The sequence below is a fragment of the Mugil cephalus genome, chromosome 10 (genome assembly GCF_022458985.1).
Source record: "Mugil cephalus isolate CIBA_MC_2020 chromosome 10, CIBA_Mcephalus_1.1, whole genome shotgun sequence".
In the NCBI taxonomy this organism is placed as follows: domain Eukaryota; kingdom Metazoa; phylum Chordata; class Actinopteri; order Mugiliformes; family Mugilidae; genus Mugil; species Mugil cephalus.
The window spans coordinates 23,773,873-23,798,108 of record NC_061779.1 but is presented as its reverse complement, the minus strand read 5'-3'; the positions used below and the strand labels follow the sequence as shown (position 1 = coordinate 23,798,108).

At 40.4% G+C, this 24,236-nt stretch overlaps 2 protein-coding genes across 8 annotated transcripts in view; one reads left to right on the top strand and one right to left on the bottom strand.

Annotated features, from left to right (window-relative positions):
- Positions 1–11,822, bottom strand: part of tmtc3 (transmembrane O-mannosyltransferase targeting cadherins 3) — a 32,138-nt gene extending 20,316 nt beyond the window's left edge. For all 3 annotated transcript variants that reach the window (XR_007113608.1, XM_047597404.1, XM_047597405.1), the window contains exons 1-6: positions 11,661–11,822; positions 9,698–9,911; positions 8,629–8,847; positions 4,464–4,563; positions 3,530–3,645; positions 2,371–2,543 (exon numbers count right to left, since the gene is read on the bottom strand). Coding sequence is in view for 2 of the 3 variants with exons in the window: in XM_047597404.1 (XP_047453360.1) it covers positions 2,371–2,543; positions 3,530–3,645; positions 4,464–4,563; positions 8,629–8,847; positions 9,698–9,886 (797 nt within the window). In the remaining variant the exon portion in view is untranslated. The remainder of the gene's footprint in view (positions 1–2,370; positions 2,544–3,529; positions 3,646–4,463; positions 4,564–8,628; positions 8,848–9,697; positions 9,912–11,660) is intronic.
- A 1,949-nt stretch (positions 11,823–13,771) lies between these two features.
- Positions 13,772–24,236, top strand: part of cep290 (centrosomal protein 290) — a 29,196-nt gene continuing 18,731 nt past the window's right edge. For 2 of the 5 annotated variants that reach the window (XM_047597402.1, XM_047597398.1), the window contains exons 1-21: positions 13,772–13,883; positions 14,301–14,354; positions 14,512–14,532; positions 14,884–15,030; positions 15,244–15,426; positions 15,588–15,677; positions 16,409–16,531; positions 17,138–17,158; positions 17,296–17,419; positions 18,625–18,797; positions 19,149–19,311; positions 19,427–19,527; positions 19,602–19,668; positions 19,836–19,951; positions 20,534–20,609; positions 20,817–20,950; positions 21,913–22,068; positions 23,306–23,455; positions 23,543–23,658; positions 23,740–23,842; positions 23,986–24,216. In XM_047597402.1, the coding sequence (XP_047453358.1) occupies positions 13,854–13,883; positions 14,301–14,354; positions 14,512–14,532; positions 14,884–15,030; positions 15,244–15,426; positions 15,588–15,677; positions 16,409–16,531; positions 17,138–17,158; positions 17,296–17,419; positions 18,625–18,797; positions 19,149–19,311; positions 19,427–19,527; positions 19,602–19,668; positions 19,836–19,951; positions 20,534–20,609; positions 20,817–20,950; positions 21,913–22,068; positions 23,306–23,455; positions 23,543–23,658; positions 23,740–23,842; positions 23,986–24,216 (2,379 nt within the window). In that variant the 5' untranslated portion in view covers positions 13,772–13,853. Of the gene's footprint in view, positions 13,884–14,300; positions 14,355–14,511; positions 14,533–14,883; positions 15,031–15,243; positions 15,427–15,587; positions 15,678–16,408; positions 16,532–17,137; positions 17,159–17,234; positions 17,420–18,624; positions 18,798–19,148; positions 19,312–19,426; positions 19,528–19,601; positions 19,669–19,835; positions 19,952–20,533; positions 20,610–20,816; positions 20,951–21,912; positions 22,069–23,305; positions 23,456–23,542; positions 23,659–23,739; positions 23,843–23,985; positions 24,217–24,236 lie in introns of those variants that run through there. The other 3 variants (XM_047597400.1, XM_047597399.1, XM_047597403.1) reach the window with 3 other exon arrangements.

Here is a 24,236-nt window from a genome sequence, read left to right as displayed (position 1 = left end):
TTTGGTTCGGTCTACTAATGGTGTACAGTACTCGTGAAGCTCTACTGCTGCAACACAATAGCAAACAGTGTGAGCAACACTGTACTTATGTAAGCTAACTGATAGAGGTCCTCTAATCTAGTTATCGTTGTCTTTCAGGTGACTATGTGGTGACTTTTTCCATTGATTGGATAGATTATTTCACGGGAAATAGGAATAGTAGGGTCTCCTGCTCCTCTTACATTTTTTCCTCATGCATCTGAATATAGTCCAAATTTCTAACCATACTTGTATCACCCACATCATTCTCACAGACTCTTCTATTAAGACTTTTTTGTAACTATAGATATGGCAATGCTGGGAGGACTTGCACTAACATGCTTTCGTTGTCAGGACCAGTTTTTTCTAAATTGTTGTGTCAGACAGTTGGCTAGTGATCAAGTCATTCCTGCGAAATGTCGTGAGTAACAAACATCTGAATACACTGGTTATGTTTTCCACAGAAATGCAAACTAGTCAGAATTCAGTTAGGGCGTAACTGATCACCTCGCTGCCTTGAAAGAGATATATATCGGTACAACTCAGTAATGTCATATAAATAGTGCTTAATGTGATTACACATGTTGTATAATGAGTGAAATAGCTGGAGTAGTAAATCAAAATCAATATTCCACATAGAGAGTTGGATCTGTGACCTTTATAAAGTCCATCAGAAAAGCTGGTCGGATGATGCAAAAATCGCTAAGATCACGCTAAGGCACACATCAAAGCTCATTGTAGCCCTATGGTCGCAGAGAAAGTACCATCAACTGGCTACTTGCGTGCTACGCATGCTGGTGCCAGCAGCCAAGAATCATCACAGACAAACATTACGACAACTATCGAAGCCAGTCTTCCATCAAAGCCACTTGTATTTTGGCAAAACAACAAAACACTCTTTTCCACTCTGATCCAGGAAACACGTCAAATAGTGCTAAAATAAGACTTTTTTTTTTTTTTTAGATGGCCCAGATAGTTAAAATGCTGGTTGGAGCCCCCTAAGTAAATGTTGTAAGTTCTCAATCCAAGTTCAATTGATCTTTAAGATTTCCTGCACTTAGCCAGAAATGTACCCGAGTTGACCTGATAGACTAAATTAGGTGACTGCCCTCTCAAACATGTAGTGTGTATTTTGTAGTAGAGAGACTACGTGCAAACTCAGTTGGATATTGGCACAACTGCATTTAGAGAAGGAAACAAAAAAACCTGTGGAGCAGGTTCATCAGCTCATTCACTGACTGTTGCAGAGACAGACTGTGGATTGAATTATGACTGCAGCTTTAGGAAGACATAGCAGCTGCTATGACAGTGGCTGTAACCATGGCCGTGACTTTAGTTGTTACAATTCTGGCTGTGACATATCAAACCAAAAACTATGTCCAGCTACAGTTTCACTCATCACGGTCAGACAGAGCAGCTGTAGCTGTGCTTGTGCAGCAGCTGGATACTGTCAGCGATCAGACTTTTCAAATGAGTAATGATCCCTAAATGCATCACGTCACATCATTGCTCCTTTTCATAGCATCTGCAGAGTGTTTCCCTTAATTGGACCTGACTAACATACAAAGTGTTAATATGGGTCAGAAGGAACTTGGTCTAGTAAAATAAGCATAAATATTACACAGAGATGCAAACTTGTACTAAATCAGTAAACAAAACAGGGAGAAAAAAGTTTTTTTTCTTTAAATGTATCTGTTCTCTTTCTCTTTCGTTCAAAGCCACAACATGTTTACAAGTTGTTGTGGCTTTGAACTTTAAACTCCTCATAACGGAAACCTCTCAAGAAATTACCGCTCCACTGCATAAGACCAACTACAATGCGAATGCAGGTAAAGCTGTTTTAATGCAGAGCTTTCAATGTGATACAAAAGAGATCTAGGCCTGTTCTTCAGGCTCTGGAAGTCAGAGGCCATGGGAAGATTTTCTACTTTAATGAAATAGATAAAGACATTACGTAAACTATTATATAATATATATATATATATTATATTATATTATTATATTATATATATATTATATAAATAACAAACCAGACAAGCATGTGTTTATGTAATCCTGCAATCCATTTACATTTAAATGATGATTTTTCACTGTATTCTACTGACCTGAAGTATCTGCAAATGTCTTTTCTTTCTGTGTAGAAAAACATGCAACAGCAGTGGACGTGTATCATTTTCAAACTGGCCAAAACCAATTGATTTATAGTGAATGTGCTGAAAAGAAATCGAAACTTTCTGAAAATAGTTGCACCAATCTTGTTCGAAGCTGTGTAAGAATAAGTAAGACCGGTGAGTTTTAAAGGTCTCCACACTGGCATATGTTAAAAATGGATTTAGTTGTAACGCTGCCTACCTGGTGAAGACAGGAAGCTGGGATTGGATGACTTGGACCCTGATGATGACAAGCAGCAGCGTGCTGATGACAAGGACAATGAGCTTCAGCAGAGTTTGGAGGACAGCATAGGGGAAACCGTCTTTACCCTGCAGGACTTGTCGTAGTGTATCCAGCAGCATGGGCAGGGTGAACTGAGATTGCAAAGGGGAGAAAGACAGAAAGAGGAAGGACTAACTCAACATTCTGGAGTAAAGCAGTATGTTTCTGATGTCCAGTTATTCCTGAGAGGAACCTTTCAAATTGAAGCCTGGAAGCCAGACCAACTTTGCCGCCCACATGTTTTTTGTGGCGGAAAGTTGGTCTGTCGGGAACCGATTACGCTACGGCAAAGATCTGCTGGGCCAATCAGATCATTTGGGTGTACTTACATGGTGATGGACAAACGAGCAACAGCAAAGTAGTGGTAGACGTTCTCCTGGCAAGGTGAAGTTGAATTTGTTTTCAACGAATTTGTTTTCTGTCATTAGTGGAATATAATGAAATCTAAATGGCACGTTACCAGATTAAGGTTTACTGATAAAAATTAAGTCTGCCTACGGTAGGCAAGTCTAAAAGTAATCAATTAATTAATTCAATGCACTGATGAGCCAAAACATTATGACTACTATGAGAATAATGTCAATTATCTACCAACAACAATGGATACACAGTATAAAGATGGAAGTGAAGCAAAAGTGAAGCCAAAGCAAGAGCAGCCCTTTGGTGACGGGCTGCTGTACCAGACTACACATACTCTGGCTTCAAACTTGCAACGTGTTGCTGCCCGTATCCCCGGGAATCTAGCGTCAATTTGGCCAATGCAAGGAAGTGGGGACACATTGTCCATACTTATATACAGTCGATGCAATAATGTATATCATCATCTGGGATAGATTACAGTAAGCGAACTGCTGGTTCTTGTATTCAGTGTGCTGTGTGACTTTGACCAAGGCCATGTTGCTTTGACGCTAAAGAAAAGAGAAGAAGAAATCAGCGACACTGCCATGGGGTATGTGCTGGATTAAAACTGCTCCACTGCAGCTAGAGCACGGGTGCATGGGTTAGGCATGGTTGGTCATCAGGGTTCAGCTCATCGGTGTATATCTAAACAAGGAAGGAGCATGTTCGGTAACCTTACCCCCTGTGCAACAAACACTTCATGGACACAGCAGATGCCAACAACAGTAATTCCTTGCTCCTTGCACAGTGTTGCTGCAGCAACCAAAATGACTGTCAGAGCTATGGGAGTCCAAACTGGAAAAGAAAAAGAGAGACACTACATAAGACAAGCTACAGAAGGTTCAGTACAAGCTTGTATAGCTAGAGGTATATCTGTGGCTTAACAAACTGGCAGCTCGCCTGCTGACAAATTGGCAGGTTCAACATACATCAAACACTACAACAAAGTAGTGTCAGATCAGTATCCCGAAATCCACTGCTTAAGGGAGCTTTCAGGAAGTGTTAAATAAGGTTAAATAATGTATGTATTGGAGACTGTGGCTTAGTGATTTTGCAGTTTTAGGTACAGACATAACATTTTCTGTTATGGTACTTGTCACGTGTTTGGACACAGAGATTACAGGTCTTGGGCAAGCATTTTCTGCAGGACAATTGATATTTTAGGAGGAACATTATGTGTGCACAGGAAATCATTAATGACTTAAAATCCAGCACTGATTGGGCTGGAGTTTAAAGTCACGCTTGCTGTCAACAGAGGACTGAGGGAGAACTAGAGAAGCTCAGTGTAAATCCAATTAAATGTCTGAAATCATTTATTACAGATGATTAATTAATGTGGGAAAAGCGGCAAATATGTGCATCAATGAACGACATTTATAGCGGACATGAATTGAATTATTGAACACAAGAAAAAGCAGCTTAATTATTATATTAGAGATATTTTAATTAAACTATCTGGAAAGCACTCAGTGTGTGGTAAAAGTGGTTGGGAAATGGATAATTAATTCTTAACATCTGAAAACCCATTTGGCTTTCAACTATTCCTGCCTTTGTCACAACATTAACAAATACATGCTCGGTTAGTCAATGTGTTTCTTCTCGTACATACTTACCAATGGAGTGATCAGCGCCTGTTGATTTAGTGTATGCCAGGAAAGCAGCCAGGAGGAAAATTGAAGAAAGAAGTTCAGCCCTGCCAACTACACCAGTGACCTGACAATAATTAAAAACAAAAACAGCAATCAGTACTGTGGCCCAACCATGCTGATTTGGAGTCAAGCACACTTCATTCATCATTTCAAATAAGCCAGTGCATCATAATCGAGTATGTGAAATTATACAGACTAGGAGATACTTGCTGTATTATGACTGTCGTGTTACATTGCCACAGACTCTCGGGTGTGAAAACTGTCAGACCTTCACACTAGTATACGAACTCTGCTCACCAGGAGCTAACATCTGTGGGAAACTGTCAGTAGGGTATATTACACAATGTGAAAATACATAGAACAACACTATGGGTGATCCCATGCCAACTGCCCCAAACTCAGTCTTTCCAGGCTATGCCAAAGATGTGCAGAAAAAGAAACACGTACAATTCAAGGGCACCTTGTTCTTTGTTATGCTCATTGAAACGTGCTAAGGCAGGATTTGTGTATATTGCGAAGGACCAAATAACTTCTATATTACATTAATAAGACAAGACACAATCAATCATCTGGTTGCTAGAAATGATTAATTTTCATTTCTGAAAATTAAGACTTCTTTGTTCTTGGAAAACAAAATACTTTTTTTTTTTTTTTACATCAGAAACAACTGCATACATGAACACATGTTGCCAATTATCCTTAGGGTTCCTTGGATGTTCAGTACAAATTTCAAGTAGCAGTGGTGGAAGCAAATAATGACAAAAAAATATTTAATTTAGCTCCAAGGGCAGAACTTTTAAAAATGATGACTTAAACCGGTAGAAACAGGTGTTAGGTTTTAGGATTTTACCAAGGTGCCATTCAATTTTTATTGTTTTTGCATAAATACTTCTAAGAAAATTTACAACATGAACTGGGAGGGGTCTTCAGTGAGTGGGTATGGTATCTGTAATATCTTTGAGATAATTCGACACGTCTCCAACGGGTTGTAGCCAGAGTTCACTGGTCTAAACACAGAATCCAGCTGTGAAAACAGGCCCAATTTGGGTAAATCATCTCAATGGTTAGAAAGCAAATCTCCGCAGAGGAGCCTCTCTGACAGCTATGTCTGTTATTGATGTAAATGATGACTGCCCTCCTGTGGAAGAAACGACATTCTCAACTCCGTCGTAACCAAAGGCCCATGTTCTTAGGCATAGACATACCTCACTAAGCACTTTACAAAACAAGAGACTTGTCTTATGTCTAGTGTTAATCCCCTGAGGACAAACATAAACATCATAAAAGGGTGGAAGATTCAAAGAATAGGGGCATCCAGATACAAATCAAACCAGCCACATGCTCTCTCAATGACACAGTTAGCTCCATCTCTCTGAATTAACAAGACTACTGATTATCTATGCAGCACTGGGATACAGCTTTCACCCGAATGTCATGTTTCAGCCTTAAGGTATTGCTGAGGACTACACTAAATAATTTGTATTTGAAGATACTTGGAGATATGAAAAAAACTGAAGTCTCCATTCAAAAAGGCAGATAACCAGAAGAACACACCGAGAAAGGCCTGTGTGGAGACACACAGGAACTCTTTGTTCGCACTTGTCATGAAGGGACCTTCAGTGCTTGGAGCATAACTCAAAAACAAATGATCCGTTCAGAGAGAGATTCCAGACGGTGATAACATGAAGGGCATTCGCTGGACTAACTCTAAGGGCTCATTTGTGAGGCAAATTGTTTCCATTCAAGAGGTCTGAGAGACTGTGCATAGATTAGAGTACACCAGGAGGAAGATCAGCGCACTGGTGCATGGTGTGTAACTGTAGCACTCCACCGCAAGAAGGAGAATGTTTCCTTTGTTTTTCTACTTTGGTCAGGGCCTGTCTGGTTGTCAGTGCATCCGCGCTGAACAGGATGAATTACAAGACCTAATTGGGAAAGAGGCTTTTCAGAGACGCAAATGAGATCAAGTTCAAATGATAAGCAATACGCAAAGGGTTTTTGCTTTACAATCAGGTTCAATGAGCATTGCAGCAACACCTTTTAAATTACTATTTTTGAAAATAAATAGTGTTTAAATGCATGAGTAATAATAATACGCAGAGGAATCGGACTGGAAACCAGTGGCCCTTTCTCTCAAAGGATTTAAGTGCAGTAACTGGAGTTACCTTAACCTTTTCAGCTTGTATTTTGGGAAAGACATATTATGCACTGTTACCATGGAGCAACCACACACCCAGCTAGATACAGACATATGGTATTGTTACAGTTTATCATTAGTCAAAGATAACCAAAGTAAACACAAAATGAAGGTTTTTATTATTGAGGGAAAACTAAATTCAAACCTCCATGGCCCTGCGTGAAAAAGTGATTACCCCCTAAACCTATAGCAAGTTTGCCATTGGAGGGTTTTCCAGCATGAATCACCTTTTTAAGGTCGTGCCACAGCATCTCAATAGGATTCAGGTCAGGACTTTCACTAGACTACTCCAAAGTCTTCATTTAGTTTTTCTCCAGCCAATCAGAGGTGGAGTTGCTGGTATGTTTGGGATCGTTGTCCTGCTGCAGAACTAACTTCACTTCAGCTTGAGGTCAGCAACAGATGGTTGGACATTCTCCTTCAGGATTTTTTGGTAGACATCAGAATTCATGGATCCATTTATCAGAGCAAGTCTTCCAGGTCCTGAAGCAGCAAAGCAGCCCCAGAGCATCACACCAGCTCACACCACCGCCAGATTTTACTGTTGGTATGATGTTCTTTCTGAAATGTGGTGTTACTTTTACACCAGATGTAATGGGACGGACAGCCTCCAAAAAAATTCAACTTTTGTCTCTTCAGTCTATAGAGTATTTTCCCAGAAGTCTTGGGGATCATCAAGATGTTTTGTGGCTAAACTGAGACCAGTCTTTTTGTACTTTTTGCTCAGCAGTGATTTTGATCATTGAACTCTTCCATAAAGGCCATGTCAGCCCAGTCTCTTTCTTATGGCAGAGTCATGAACACTGTCCTTAACTGAGGCAAGTGAGACCTGCAGCTCTTTGTGGATGTTGTCCACAAGTCCGGGCCGCTTGTGTCTGACCTCCTAGATGAGTCATCTCTGAGCTCTTGGGCGTAATTTTGGTTGGTCAGCCACTTCTGGGAAGATTTACTACTGTTCCATGCGTTCACCATTTGTGATTAACGGCCCTCGCTCTGTTTCACTGGAGACCCAAAGCTTTAGACATGTTTTTATAACCTTTTACCGACTGAAAACCTTCATTTAAAAACTGCGTTTTGTGTTTACTTGTGTTGTCTTTGTCTCATATTTAAATTTGTTTGATGATCTGAAACATTCAGGTGCGACAAACATGCAAAAAGTAAGAAATAAGGAGGGGGCCAACACCTTTTCACACCACTGTAAATACCTGCACCAAAACCTGAGGCAGTTTTTGCTTATGATGCCCCACCCTTATGGTGGACATGTTGGAGCAAAGTTTAGGTGGTGACATTTTCTAATGTCCCAACCCCGTGATGAAGTGTACACTATGTACACAGTTTACATAACATAGCCTCTTGTTCACTTTGCTGTACATATTGTACCTTAAAAATATGCTTTGTTGTTAATATGAACTCCACTGAGCTCCAACCTGATGTGTTGACCTTTCCATCATGTGCAATGTATTTGTAGATGGTCACTTTAAAATACAAAGTCGATACTGCTCTTCTAATGTCAGAATAATGTAATACTAATTATACAGAATACTGCTACTGGAGACATTAAATAAAGCAGCCATGAAGAAGATCTTGGAATTTCCTGAAAAAAAGCTTTCTTAATAAAAATGTACCTCTCCAGTTCTATTGTATTCTATTCTTCTATATTACTACCAAAAAGTCCAAGCATAAGAAATATGAAATCCTCACTTTTCGTGGCTAACAGTCCATTCATTTACAATAAAAATGGATCCCACGCTGTTTTAACAAAAAATTTATCATATTTGCGAAGTAATGATAACATTTCAAAGCAAGTGGACTTTTATTCCAAAACCTCCAGGTCAACTGACATTAGAATGAGCAAGGAAATCTAATCTAGGCATTTTTGGAACAAAGATTTCTGCAAACAATAGACATTACATTACGCTTGCGTAAACTTACGGCTTCAGTGTGGATGGGGTGCACAGCAAACAGCAACGCCGCTACCAAGCTGGAAGTCTTGTCCAGGAACAATCGACACACTCGCAGAAACAGCACACATACTACGGCATGTAGAATGACATTGAACAGATGGTAGGAAGCGGCGCTGAGTTCACTGAAGAGGTAGTTCAATCGGAAGGTAAGCACAGTCAGGGGTCTGTACGATTTATGGCTCCGCTCCTGTAGTGGGACATGGATTTAAGCTGTCAGATGCAGGTCAGTCCACTGAGTGAGTCATTCAGGCTGATACACGTTTAAAGAAGCTGTTAACTTCAGTAACTCAATTTAATCTGAAGTGATGTGCAGTGTTGGGAGTAACGCATTACAAAAGTAATGCAATTACTGTAACCAGGGGAGAAAAAAAATCGGAGCAAATGTTAACTTCCTGTTACTGCTAGAGAACAGCTGATTGGGGAGATGACTGCAGCGGCAGAGTCGGACTCTAACAACACAGTATACAGTAGTAGTTTCTACCAACATTGATTTCAATATGAATACATTTATAGTATCTCTATCACAATATGTATTGCGCCATGGGCAATAATTGCAGCTATTATATTCTACTGCGGTTAGCGTTAAGCCTAGCTCAGTTATTATGCTATTCCACATCATCTATGGGTGTGTAAATAAACTACACTGAATGCAATAAGATCTACTGAGAACGCAAAATCCATATTGCCAGTTATTTTGGTGAAAGTATCTTAATAGTAATGCAAAAGTAATGTAATGCCTTACAATTCAAAGACAGTATTATTATAAGTAACTAATTACTTTTAAATAACTGTAATAAGTAATAAGTAGTGCATTACATTTTTGAAATAACTTGCCCAACACTGGTGGTTGCATAAGAATCCCATTTTATGTCTGTAGACACAATATGCTGTAAATGTTAACAATTTAAATAAATATATAAATAATATAACTCATATGCTAAATATAAATACCCAAGAGACACAATTTCTGTTTTCACTCAGCGTGTATTCAAACATTAATCCTTTATTCATAGCACAGAAGTGTATCATGGACCAACCTCAGCCATCGGCGTTCCCCAGAAGTCATTGAGAAACAGGTTGCGGATAGGGGTTGAGGGCCGTAGGTCCTTGTTGTCAAGAATGGCTGAGACATCATCAAACACAAACCCACACGACAGACTGTTCCAGTAACAACCCACCACCAGTCCAGTCAAAAGCAATATCTCCTTCCATGACACGACAGCCATTGCTGACCAAAGCCGTCATTGATCACTGTGAAGGAAAACAAAGGGTTGGACATAAATCACAATTTGATGGAACTAAGTTTTGTAAAGCAAGTAAATCAGAAGTCAGATTAATCTCTCTAATTGGATTTCGTCTCTCACTTGCCAAAGCATAGGTGCACGGGTAGGAATGCATTGTAGTATACCAGTCCTGTGCTAAATCACTCTGCCCGAAAGGTCGGTGGTTCAATTCCTATCCCTAGTCTGTCAAGACACTTAAACCACCTTGCCTTGTACGCTCCCTGGTGTATGATTGCGAGTGAGTGAGGTTGGTGGTGGTCGGAGGCTGTAGGTGCAAACTGGCAGCAACGTTTCCGTCAGTTTGCCCCAGGGCAGCTGTGACTACTGAGGTAGTTTACCATCACCAGGGTGACTGGGTGAGCGAACGTGTAATGCATGCAACTGTAAGCATAACCAATGCATTATTATTATTAAAGTGTATGCTTATTTGACTCCTGTGCTTATTAAAGTGTGCTGACCTACTGCATCTCTGCGTGGTTCGCGAACTGCACCATGGAAAACAAGTCTGCACTAAGAAGGGTCATCAACACTGCCCAAAAGATTATTGGCCACCCTCTCTCCTCCACGTAGGACATCTAGAGCACCTGCCGTCTCAGAAGGGCATGCAGCATCTTGCAAGACCACACACACCCGGGACACCAGGTGTTTAAGCTGCTGCCCTCTGGCAGGAGATATGGAGCACTGAAGTCACGAACAAATACACTCAGGAACAGTTTTTACAACAGAGCCATCTCCATGCTAAAGGATCATTTACTGAAATAAGTATGTGCAATAATACAAAATAAATACTTAAATACATGTGTAGTAATTGGTGAGAACTGGCGCAATAATCCACATCCTAAAATGTGTACTATATTTTTTCTATATACGTCTTGTATGTTGTTGCACTAGCTATTCTAAAGATACATGTCTTTTTAACCTAGTGATCAATTTGGAGGATGTATTTTGTGTAACTGTTAAACTGCATTGAATTAAACACTAAAGTGTTTCTGTTCAGCCTAGCCCATCTGAGCTAAAAGGGGACCTCAAAATAATGGGAACATGTGTGAGTACAACACCAAGCACTTCCAACAGCGCTAATTACAAACCTCAGCCTCTAAAATGAAAACACAGCTGAATCAATAGCTCTCTGCGATTTGAAACAAATGCTTAATACCTGAACCCTCACGAAGCTAAGATATTGTGCAGGACTTTCACATTTATAGTACATTTTCACTATAGTGTATCTAATTAAATGGAATGGCAAACGAGTGATCCCACCCTTCCAATGTGCCTCTGATGCGTAGACTGTGATGCAAATGTAGAGTCAGATTTGGTGTGGCAGTTAAATTACACACCAAGTAAATCCACGGGTATGGTTATTTGACACTTGTGCTGAGAAATCAAGGTGTCTTCTCACCGGTAGTGACAACTGGGAGCAGAAAAGTGGAGGGAGGGTGTATTCTTCAGCCATGTGAACCCATTGTTGACTGATATCAACCTTCTAAAATGTATTTGCACACATTCGAGAATGAATTAAAGGGACACTGTTACTTATCGTCTGCGGTCATACGATGGAATCAAACACCCCAGACAGCATCTAGCGCTACTTTAAACTGGCTGCTGCATCGTAACGCTGGCTAACGATGAAGCTAACTTAGCGGCTAACGCTAACTAGCCTATTACCCTTCTGTAGGGTGGGTAAAATGAGAACGGACATATTTAAGGGCTTTCTTACCACGTCTATAACGGAAAGAGGAGCGGTGCTGGCTGAGTTGATATCAGAAACGCGGGATGTGAACACGCACACACAGTACAACATTCATCAGACGGTATTCCATTTGTGCTAACTAGCTTCACAGCATCGTCACTATCACTTCCGGTTCAGAGGTCACCGCGCAAGTTAAACTTCAGCAAACCGAGACGGCGCTTTTTGACGAACTGATACGTGAACGGCCAGTACTGTGTTACTATAATGTGATGAAATTGGGAGATAATGTTATAAAAGCATGCGGTTTGGTCGAGTTTCCTACAACGGTCCGCTCTCTGTTATATTTTACCTTTGTTTAACTGTGGAGTAGCTTCACTATAACATAACTGGCGCCGCTGTTGTCAGCTGTCACCTAGCAGCCAAAGCGTCGCAACATGGAGACCTCAAGATGACTGTTTATTGTCAATTTAACGTACATGTAACCTACATTTTATATCTAGCAAATATAACTTGTGCCATTGAGTGAGGAAAAATGATAACAGACGTTTGGTTTTAGTGTTAAGCTGGCTAATTTATCTAAAAAAAATAAGAGTTATTGTGTCTCAGAACGCGTTGCTGCAGTGTGTGTTCTGCTTAAACGTTCTCATGACATATGAAAATGGATAAAAACTAACTCACGGGTCACAGAAATGTTTTGCCTCAGCTAACGGCCACAGTTGGCTGTCTAGAGAGTTGTCCAAGCGTTACTTTAGCATCACTAGTTAGCGAAATCTTTACAAACACACTCTGCCAAGATGTCTGCTGCCTTCGAGTGGGATGAAATGTCAAAAGTTGACCCCGACACCCTCCACACATGTCAAACGGACGAGACGGACACGGTCTTCGACATGTTCGTTTTGGTAAATCACCACACTTCACTCATCCTCAGGTTTCCTGCATAGTGGCCCAACCACCACCACAGCTTCTCTGATGTTAACATGACACACTTTACACAGATGATAAGATTGTTTGCAGTAATATTATATATGTCTAAATAGTTTTTGTTCTATGTGTATTCCTGCTTTCCTTGAATATCTAAGTTCTTATCAGCTAAAATGATTCTGTAGTCACCCGCTTTTCTTTTTTTTTTTCCCGCGCAGACAGACGAGTGGGACGTGAGGGATAAGGCTCCAGAGGACATTATTCACGTCCTCCGAGTGGCTCAGGCCTTGTTGAAGGTCTTCATTCTTTTTTTAAGAAGCAAGAGTATTTGTCACACAAGCCACACTAGTATTGATCTTGATGCTTGTTGGGCATATTCTGCTTGAAATGTTGCCACTGAAACACTGTAGGTTTGTCATTTTAGATTTACGGATGTATCAGTCTCTCTCACTGTTTCTCCGGTTAGATTAAAGACCGGGAAGGTGATCTTGCCCTCGACATTGCTCGGCAGAAAGATAAAACTGGTTAGTGCAACGATAACATTCGGTCAATGAAATGCTTCATTCGTCAACCACCGTTTACACTGTGGTCTCTGTACTGTAGAGCAGAAACTCCGTGCGGAGGTGTTGAGGCTGGAACAAGAGCACAAGGTAACACTGTACGTCTGTTTACATGTCTAAGTATTGTACTACACGTGTGTATTTACGCACACAGTTTGTTGAATGTTACTACTAAGTTGCTATTTTTCATCACAGGAATTAATGCAGCCACCATTATGAATGTGAGGGGTGTGGGGGGGATACATTTATTTGTGTGTGACTTAAAGTGTGACTAGTTTTTATGCTTCTTTACTTCCGGCAACAGCTCCAAATCCTTTAGCCAATCACCAAGTGTAGCTCGGGCTACAAAGGGTTTGGCTGTGGTGACCATTGTAAGATGGCACCTAAGAAGATTACAGCTAATTCCTTGCATGCTCACAGCGATTGCATTTAGTTTCTCTTTATTATTATAATGGCTTTAAAGTTTACATGTCATCAGAATTTTTACTCCCACTGTGCAAATCTTAACAATATGTGAATAATTGTTTAAACACTTTTTAATAGCATATTCAGTGCATATTTGTGCCGTAAATAGATGGAGGTGACGAGGGACTAAGACGGTGGGTTGTTTGTATTTTTGTCTCTCTCTGTACGTACGGCTCAGACCTTGCCCGCGCGACAGCTTTCACGGAATGAGATCCGGCAGCTTGAAACCCAACTGGAGGAAAGGGAGAAGGAGTTGACCCAGTTAAACAAAGGAATGGGCAAGGAAAAGAAAACCAACGAGGAGGTATGAGCAACACTACCCATAGTTCCCACCTACACTGTAGGTGTATGGATTCAGTGATGAGTCCTTGGCTGACCTGCAAATCTTTATTATTATCATTTTTTAAGCTTTTTAAAGCGCATTCTATTCAAGAGATTGTTTTGTTCTTTAGGGCCAACATGTTCTGTAATAATAATTCAAAATGCCCATGTTGTACATAGAAATATTTATCAAAACAAATGCTATGAGTGACAAACTGTTTAACTAATTATCTTCAGTTGTACTAATCTTATTAGACACCGTTTGCTTCCTGCGTCCACCTACTTTCCATTCATTAATACTAGGTTTTGCTAAGTGCAAATAATCCCAATGGGTTGTGTTTATCTGGTGTGGTTAAACTGACTTTGCTTCTGCCTTTTGTACTTTGTTTTGTTTTCCTAGTTGGCTGTGCGAGCAGAGGAGGCTGAGGAGGAGGTCAAGAAACTGAAAAGAGAGGTATGTGACATGTGGCCCCATATCATACTGATTAGTTCAGAACTCCATCCTCTCTAAGTACACCATCTATTCTTACCTCATATGGAACGTGTCATTTCATGTGCTCTGCTGTTGTTTGCTCATTCTCTCTTTTATCTTTTTCTATTCCATTGTATAGTTAAAAAAAATTAGGAAAAAGGTAAGACGTAGGTAGTGTAGTGAAGAAAGCTTCACTCATTCAACCAGTAGGTTTTTGTAGTTGTGTAAAGATGTATTTGGAGTACACATTTTCAAAAAAATGTTCTGCTGTACATGTCCTCTTGCTTACTCACTCGCTCACACTATAATACAGTAATTGGCTTTGTCACGGTCTTCATTTGCACAGTACGATGAAACTTTCATCTGGTCCATTAAGTGTTAGAAACGATTTCATTTACCATCCAAAATGAAGAAAAGTAGGAAATGCTTAATTTTCCTGAGGCAAATTACATTGATCACAAGAACTTTGGTATTTTCTCATGTGAATTCTCTCCTTCCTGCACCACTTCAGAATGAGCAGCTCCAGCAGGACGTGGACTTCTACCGCGGGGAACTGGACCAGAAAGAGCCGGCTTCGTCCAGGTCTGAGGATGCTGAGACTCAGAGGAAGCTCAACTTGGCTAACCGCCAGCTTTACCAGTGCTTGGAAGACCTACAGGTGCTTGGAGGTCCACTCGTTACTGTAACGTCTGCTGAATGAGGCCAAAAACACACAAGATCTGTGTTGTTGTCAGTTAATAATTTAACCTCTCACTGCCCATTTTTGTGGCTTTCATCTGTTTTCATTACCTGATCTTTGCACTGCTGATTTGTAGCATGTTAGGGTATGCGTCCACAAATCATGTGTATTATATTATTCTGTGTCTATTAGCGGGCCGAAGATGAAAACCTACACCTGAAGACACAGAATGAGCAGATGCAAAATAGTCTGGAGGAGTCTGTGAAGGAGATGGAAAAGATGACGGATGAATACAACAAAATGAAGATCGTCGTACAGCAGACTGACTCCATTATGGACCAGCTTAGGAAGGAGAGGGATCACGCAAAGCTTCAAGTAAAGACCCTGTTAAATACTGTGTAGTTTCATGCTGAGATGAGTTTTCGGACATCATTTTTCTGTAAGGTGATCACAGGCATGAATATGAACTGTGAAGTAGTTAATATCATTTTTCTGTGCAAAATAATCCCACCTGTATGTGTCTGTTTAATGCGCAGGTCAGGCAGTTGACGGATAAGATTCATAGCATGACTGAAGAGAATGACCCAATTTTGGCAGCAGTCAATGCCAAAGTGGAAGAATGGAAGGTGAGTGGTAATCATTTATCTACTTTTCGGAAGGCATGTATTGTTTTCTTTCAATAACAAAACAAAATGTAAAGCTTATTATTATTCTTTTGAGCTTTTTTTTTTTTTTTTGAGTGAAACTCAAGTGGCAACCCACAATGCTTTTTGTCAACACACAACCTGCCGTTCAACTGCAAGAATGAGGAACTTAATTCGATTCCCATTTCGGGGATAGTCCCTGCTCTGGGGGTGGGAGGATATTTTCTGAATGCAGGGCAAATGTCTGGATGAAGTTTGCTGTTCTCAATGTCACAGATTAAACAAAGACTTCCTTCAAGGTCCTTGCCACTTGTACCCAGCTGCGTTCACAGTATATATCAATGGGACATTAGAAATATTCAGCCATGGAAGAGAGGAAGCTCATTGTAATCAATGGCGTCACGCTACAAAAACTGAAATAAATAGCTGGAAAATGTTCAGCCTTCCTTTCCTCATGCGTATTATGCACAAACAACCAAACGACCATTTTTAATCAGACAACGTTTTCTGAACTTCACAGTTTGTTAAAGGTAGACGTTCAAATAAAAAGGCACAGCAGGGACTTTATTTATTTTGTGCAAATAAAATCATTAAGATGTGGGCATCATAATGCTTCTAAACCAACACCAATGAGTCTTGCTGTTTGTTGAACTATTCTACTGGGCTGGAATGAGACTACTGGCGCGCTGACATGATGTTTTCTTCACATGCAGAGAGTGCTCTCTGGGAAGGATGATGAAATTTTGGTGTACCAGCAGATGATCCGCGACCTGAGGGAAAAACTGCGTTCAGCCCAGCTGGACTTGGACAAAAGCAACATTATTGCTTTGCAGCAGGTCTGTCCCAAAATAGGAAAGGAATCAATCCTCCCCGTCTGTATATATTTCTGACGTCTCATCTCCTGCCATTGTGGTGCACTGAATGCAGGGTGACTGGGTTGTCACGATGCTTTTTATGTAAACACAAAAGGTCTTTGTCAATAGAAATATTTGCAAGTAAATGTGTTATGTATTAAGTAATGTGCTAAGTATTACTGCTTGGCCTGTGACGTCACTACAGTAAGTGGTTATGTTTATTTATGTAGCGTTTATCACAGTAATGTCTGTGGGTCTAGCACCAGGAATTAATTTGTTCCTTAAAATGTAGTTACATATGTAGTGTCTTGCCACCTATGTTAAAAAATTTCCTCCAAACCTTGAATACCTAAAGATGGGATAGTATAATTAATAGGGAAATCTTTAAATCAGTCTGTAAATTCATTAATCATGGGCTTTATTTTAATCCCTCTGAGTCAGGCTTTCTCGGCCTAGAGGTGATTGCCATTTCATGTCTTTCCATCGCTCTGTCTATATCCTGTTTTTCTTCTTTGGGCTTTCTTTGTTCGCCTTTTCACATCTTATCACCCTGTCCTCCCTTTCATCTCTATCGCTGCCTTGGGCCAGGTCATATATGAGGTCTGCGGTGTAAGTTTTGCGTGTCATGTGCATCTTATCACCAAACCTCTCCTTGTTTTCATTCCATGATCTGCCTTGATGTCAGGTGGTGTGGTATTTGGAGTATGCACAGAAATTCTCATCGTTTCATTTGAACTTCCTAAAAGGCCGTCCAAGAACGAGATAATCAAATCAAGATGCTGAGTGAGCAGGTGGAGCAGTACACAGGGGAAATGGAGAAGCACACCCAGCTCATTGAGGAGCTAAAGACGTCCACGAAGAAAGACAGAGGTGGGTGAATCTAAATATCCCCAACTGGACAACTCATGCCAAAGACATGGCAAGCCTCAGAGGTAACAGGAGAATGGCCTGACTGCAGAACCTCAAAGAAAATGGGCTGCAACTGCAAAAGACCACACCGAGGGCCATTTCTGTCAACTAACAACATGAAACTGAGTCTACTGTTCACAACAGCTCACTAAAACTGGACTAAAGAACATTGGAAAAACATTGACTGGTTGGACGAGTCTCAGTTTCTGCAGCGACATTCAGATTGTAGAGTTGGAAACAATGAAAGCACGGCTCCATCCTGCCTCATGTCAACAGTTCTGACTGATGGTGGTGTGATAATGTGGGAGATATTTTCTTTTCTTTGCCGACTTTGGGCCCCTTAGTATCAACTATCACTTAAATGACACAGCCTACCATTGGTTTACGACCACATCTTCTGGTGGCTACTAGAAAGAAAATGTGCCATGTCGCAAAACACCTTGTGGAATCTACACAATGAAAAATTAGGACATTTCTCAAAGAACAATAATGAGATGGCCATTAAGTGTGTAGTGGTAGTACTGCATAGATAGTTGGATTAGGGGTTTCTCTGATTTTAGTTGGATTTGAGGTTGTTTTTCTCTAAATGTTATCAAAATGAAGTAAAAGTATTTGGATTTTCTGTCAGGCAAAACATGTCATTTTTCCCCATTTTTGATAATTTAGTTAAAGTTGCAAAAATGATTGCCCTCATGCATATAGACAGATTTGATCCTGAACTAATCGTACACACAGTTTAGGCTCTATTGTGGCATTCGTCAGTACTTTCATGCTTTCAATTTGTTCTCAGGTGAGATCAAATCTAAAGAGCACCTACAAATATTATGTGATATTCACTCATCTTTGTTTGAGACTGTCACCATTTTGTGTATTAGTAGATGAAATATGCTGAAAAGTCTCCATTATATTTAAGGAGCTAAAAAGCCAGATGTTTCCTCTGGAGTTGGGAGCAAAACAGAGCTAATAGGAGAGTGAATATGCAATTGCGAATTATTGAAAATATCTCTGTGGACGATGAGCACAGATAAACTGAGCTAAGTAAATCCATTGGGGCACTTGTTATGATATGATCAAGAGTAACTAGCAAATGAATTCTTCTATTCTCCCATCACTGGGTGGCTACTTTTGTTTGCAGTTAAAGAAATAGTTTGTGTTTCTCCTTCAAGGCCTGCCATCGACCATGCAGCAGAGGAAAATGGAGGAGTTGAAATCCAGGCTAGAAGCAGCAGAGACCAGAGTAATGGAGGCAGAGCAGGCGGTAAAACTGGCGGAAGCTCACGCTGAGGACAAAGACAAAGCACTCATTGAGGCCTCCAACCGCTTGAGCCAGTATGAGTCTGTAAGTCAACAAATGCCCTCTCTCATCTGCCCCCTTTGCTTTTGTTGTTTTGGCCTACATCAAAGATTTGATTTTGTCCAAAACTAATTAACTGAGACTTAATTTCCCAGAAGTGAGGCTTGTGATTTTTTCCCCTGTCCATCCTCACTTTTAATAGAGACACTGAAATGACTATGTGACTATGGTGTGATCAACATGCTTTTTTAGTCTACAAATGTAGTGTTTGTCTTTCACCACGTCTAATCGCATCCTGATTTCCCCAAAAACCATATGAGTTACAAAACGAGGAAATAAAGGAAGTGACATGCTTTCTGATGGACGAGTAACTACAGCTCTGTTTCTCTATTGCAGGGCGTTTATGGTCTGGAAGCAGCCATTGCAGAGATCAAAGAGTGTAAAAATCAGATTAGAGTGAGAGATCGTGAGGCCGAGGCCATGACCAAAGAGATCAACCAGCTCGAGATGAGAATCAATGACCTCATGGATGAAAATGAGGATTTTCGAGAAAAACTAGGTCAGAACCTTTTTTAAAAAAACTTTACTTTTCCCACCTCTCAGTCTATTCAGAAAGGACTGACTGACCTGGAGCAGTAAAATTCATTTTACTTGTTTATTTCTTGGCTCCCAAGGGCTGAAACCAAAGCAGGAAGTGGATCTCACAGAGTTCAGACGTGCCAAAGATCTCAGACAACGCCAGTACAAAGCAGAAAACCAAGTCCTCACCAAAGAGGTGAAGGTTCACAAACACTATGAACATAAGCAGTTTATGAGCTCTTCTCATCTCAGTGCTTGATTCCTTTCTAGATTGAACGTCTTGAAGAGGAACGACTGGAGCTAAAGAAACAAATCAGACGCATAGTGAAGGAAAGAGGTGACATTCATATCATGGAGATATACAATAGTCAATCTATACAGTATAGGTTTGTTCAAAGTGAGACCATTTTATTATCATATTGTGGTCTTTAAAAGCTTTGTTTCTCTTTTGAAAGAGAGCAACCATAGTATATTACCTACTATTAAAACTATGTTGTTGATCAGCCGCAGGGATCTCAGAGTCGAGCTCTCTGCTGGAGGAAGATGCCGGGCCTAGCAGAACAGCTCAGGCTCTGCTCAAACAGAGCAACGCTTACACGGACGAAGGGCTCAGGCGAAAGGTAAGTGTCTGGGTTATGACGTGACTTCATGCGTCTCAGCGTCAAGAATTAGCTGATTGAATTTGGTGCACAACTGCACAATGCTGGGCAGTTTAACAGCCACTCAGATGTCTAAGTCACATGAAGAATGTCTCTTTCGTAAATAGACTCGCATACAATTGATGCACCGAACAAAGAAAGGAAATACCATAGAAAAGAATGAAAAAAAAATAGTGCAAAAGGATAAAAGTAGAGAAATTAGTTAATTGAATAAAGGGACATTTCCTGAATAGTTAACCTTTTGATGATAAACCTAATGTGTGTAACTATTCATTCAGTTAGTTTTCATGCTAATTACTGTGGAATGCTATGCAATGATATGGTTATAAAGATATCGTGACTTGGATTAAAATGTAAAGCAATGATTGGAGTATTCCGCTCTGAATACCATCAGTGATTATATTAAAAGGTATAGGACAAACTTCATGTTAACAAAGCGAGTGGAAAGGTTTGTTAATGGTGTATTAGTGGCAAAGAACTAGGTATGTTTTGGTGGTTTGGCTTTCATTGCAAGCTTTCTAATGACACGGACATGCTTTGCAGAACGAGTACCTCGAAAAAGAACTGAGGAGCAAGGAGAGGGATTTACAAGTCCACAAGACCCAGTTTCAGTACAAATGTAAGTATGATTTGTGTTCAAGTTGGCACCTATATTTTTACATCTGAGTCAGATTCATGAACTGTAGATTTTGTTAAATCTTTAACTGACGGGTAAAAGCAGAACAGTACATGTGGATATTAAAATATTTCTTTCATGGTTGCAGCTCAGAAGCCACTGAACCTTACACCATAATGTTCTCATTCATACTTGTGTGTTGAATCACAGTGGAGGAGCTGTCGAAAGAGAAAAGGGAGCTTGAGGCTGCATTGAGAGATGTCCTTCAAGCTATGAGGGCGAATCAACAGACCACTCTGTCTGATGGTGCTGTCTCCATTCCTAATTTGGAAAGGTTGGATAATGTAAGTGTGTCCCATGCACCGAATCTGACATTAAACACCGATTAGCTTAAGTGGGTAAAGTTTAATTAATGGATGGTTACAATGTTTTGAGTAGTGACAGGTCAGTAAAGACAAATTGTTCTCATTGAGTAATTGTAGGCACATGCATGCTTGTAAATGCAATGAGGCGAACATGGATCCAGTAGTTTATTTAGCTGATTGCAATCAACACCACGTTAGATTGTCTTTCATTTCATTTTCATTTTCATTTTGACACGTAGTTAATTTACAATCCGTGCAAACCATTGTTTATTTCAGTTCAAAGAAGCTCCCACTTATTATCAAAGATCTCTGTGGAAAGTTTCTTCTTTCTTCTAAAGTCACTTGATATTCCTGGTACTTTGGCAGAATGCATTCTTTTCTCACGGCACGGAGCAAATAAGGATGACTTGACATTTCTTTGGCTATTCTCATAAACCTGATGTTTAATACTGTAGATTCTGTTAAGGACCATTGAATCTCACACAAATTTATCTTCTCAGGTCCACACCTAAACTTTCAAACAAGTAATGTTTTTCTTCAATTTGAGACTTATTATTTTGTGTTTAAATTGCTATTGTATCAGTCCACACCTTTTAGAGTACTTTTACAAGGAGACAATGGATGTTGTCAGTTGATGAAGCACAGTTTGTCCCTTAGCAACTTAATGAACAACAAATGCGGCAAAAGAAAAACTGAGGAAAATCACGCTACGATAAAGGGAAAACAAAATGTGGACATTATTTTCCATGGCTTTGATGAAACACACTCTTCTTTGATCAGCGGCGAGCATGTCCAGCACAAGAGGAAGTATCAGGAAGTACCAGAAACGGAGATACCTGAATTTGGTGTATCCATTTCACCGCCTGACAGAAAAGCGCTTCTTGTTTGACAGGCCCTCTTCATATGTTTGTTTTAATCTCTGCTTATTTCCTTTATCACAGGCTATGGAGGTCAGTGGGCAGTTGGAGTCAGGCCCGCATCTGAAATCTCACATACATCAGCTGGTGGGGAGGAATGAAGAACTGAGGCAGGAGCTGAAATTGGCCCGTGAAGAGGCAACGAGCAGCCTCAGTCAGCTGGCAGGAGCCAAAGAGAAGGTACGTTCATATGAGTCGAGATGACGAGATGGTGTGATCGACTACTAATGACAGTTGTTTTTGTAAGTTTTCTATCAAATCCTTTTTTGGGCTGTATTTATTATTTTGGTAAGAAACCATGGTAGAATCTGCCAAAGGCGAGAAGGTTATTCAAGTTCAACAACATAGCCACACACAGCCGTGTGTTTCAACTGTTTTCATCAAACAACACAATCATTAGCTGTGCTTTTACAGTTTTTCGCAAAATATAAATTCGATAAAGTGCAATCACGCTTTGTAGGTGTTTCCATTGAGAGGTGTTTCGTGAATGAGCTGTAACTCATAAAGTCTCGCCTCACGATATTCTCACGAATTCCTGCAATTCTCCAGTGACGCCAGTGACAGTGAATGAGTAAAAAGTGTTTCCATTGCACATTTGCGATAAACTCTTATATTGATACGTCTGAAAAATATATATATATCTATATCTATAGGTTTTTCAAAATGTTTGTGTTTTTTATTACAACTTTTAGGTTTTGCGCATTTCTAGGAGCAGTGGAAATGTAGCACCTGTCTGATATCAAAGCTGTTCAGAGCACAGGACAAAACATTTACAGATTGGATTTCAATACGGAGAGTGGCATGGCTTAGATGACGTGTCAAGAACATGTCTGGTATCAGTCAGCCTCCTGTGTTTTCTACATGCATTGTTTCTGTACAGACAGCAAGAAAAAGGAGGTAAACAAACTTGTCTCAGCTTTTCGTCTTCCATTCAGCTTCAGTACTGAAATCCAAACAACTGTCTGTTTTTTTCCTCGGTTCTTTTACTCTCGTCATCCTTTGTGTGGTTCACTGTGCTCTTAAGTAGATTTATATAGTTCAGTTCCTGCTATGAGCACAGAAACTACTTTGATGTACAAATTATGTTTTTAGTGAAACTGAAGCTGGCGGATGTGGTTCAGGTGGTAGAGCTTTTGGACCACTAATCACGGTAAACGAGTGCCTCTCCAAATGCTAAAGTGTCCCTGGGAAAAATAAAAAACAAGGGGGCTCCTCCAGACAGTGAGCCTCCATGGCACTTCAGGCACAGTGCTGTGTGAGTGTGTGTGTGAATGAGTAAAACTACAAAGCGCTTTGAGCACCACTAAGGTAGAGACGTACTGTGTAAGTGCAGATCATTTAGCATTTGGTATTAAAAAAAGACAGAAGCGAGAGAGAGCTGTGTTTGCATATAATTTTGCTAATCTGTGTCTTTGAGGTGAGACAACTGGAAGAACAGCTAGAGCTACTCAGGGAGTCGGGCACCGGTGAAGTCATCCTCCGGCCTCTGACCCTCCCGGAGGGCCTCGGTCCCAGCAGCACCGAGATCATTAGTTCCCTGAACGAGTACGCCGTTCGACTCCTGCAGGTCAGTGTTGCTGTCTTCTGAGGACCTGGATGTAAAAAAACAAACCAAAAGAAAAAACATGTTCCATTTAACACTGCTCTTATTTAGGAACTCAAAAACGAGGAGGTAAAAGGCAAGAAACTGACAGGAACACTGGAAGAATACAAGGATAAATTTGCTGTTATTAGCCATCAACAGGGACTCCTATATAAGGAATACCTAAGGTGGGCTAACAAGAGACGTTCTTCCTCATAGCTGATTTATAACTAAGTAGAAAATTTGAAATATTGTCCCTGTTTTCTTAGTGAGAGGGCAGAATGGCAAAAGGAGAAGGAGACAATGACAGAGATGAAGAACAAGCTGGATGAGCAAAAGCAGGTGGACGATGTCAAAATCCAAGAGTTCAACGTAAGTCAAATAAATACTATAAAAAAAAAAAAGAGTAAAACTGTAATGGGTTTCCCTGCATGCTTCTCTGTACTTTTCTTTTTCCTCTGAAAACTTCATGAAAGATCCATGTCATTAGAGAATTTATCCATTTCACTCATCAGGACCTGCTGGACACCCTTAAGAAGGACCCAGAGGAAATCAGGAAACAGTTGAGCGAAGCGTATCGCAAGCTAACAGTGTTAAAGGTTAATGAGAAGAAACTGACACGGCGCTACACCACGCTGCTGGAACAGGAACAGCACCTCCGCAAGGAAAACAACAAGCTGAGGGATGAGAGCAGCCAGATGCAGACTTCTGTCATGCAGAGGATAGGTTACCTTCAGAGATACAAGGTAGCTAGAAAATTAATACT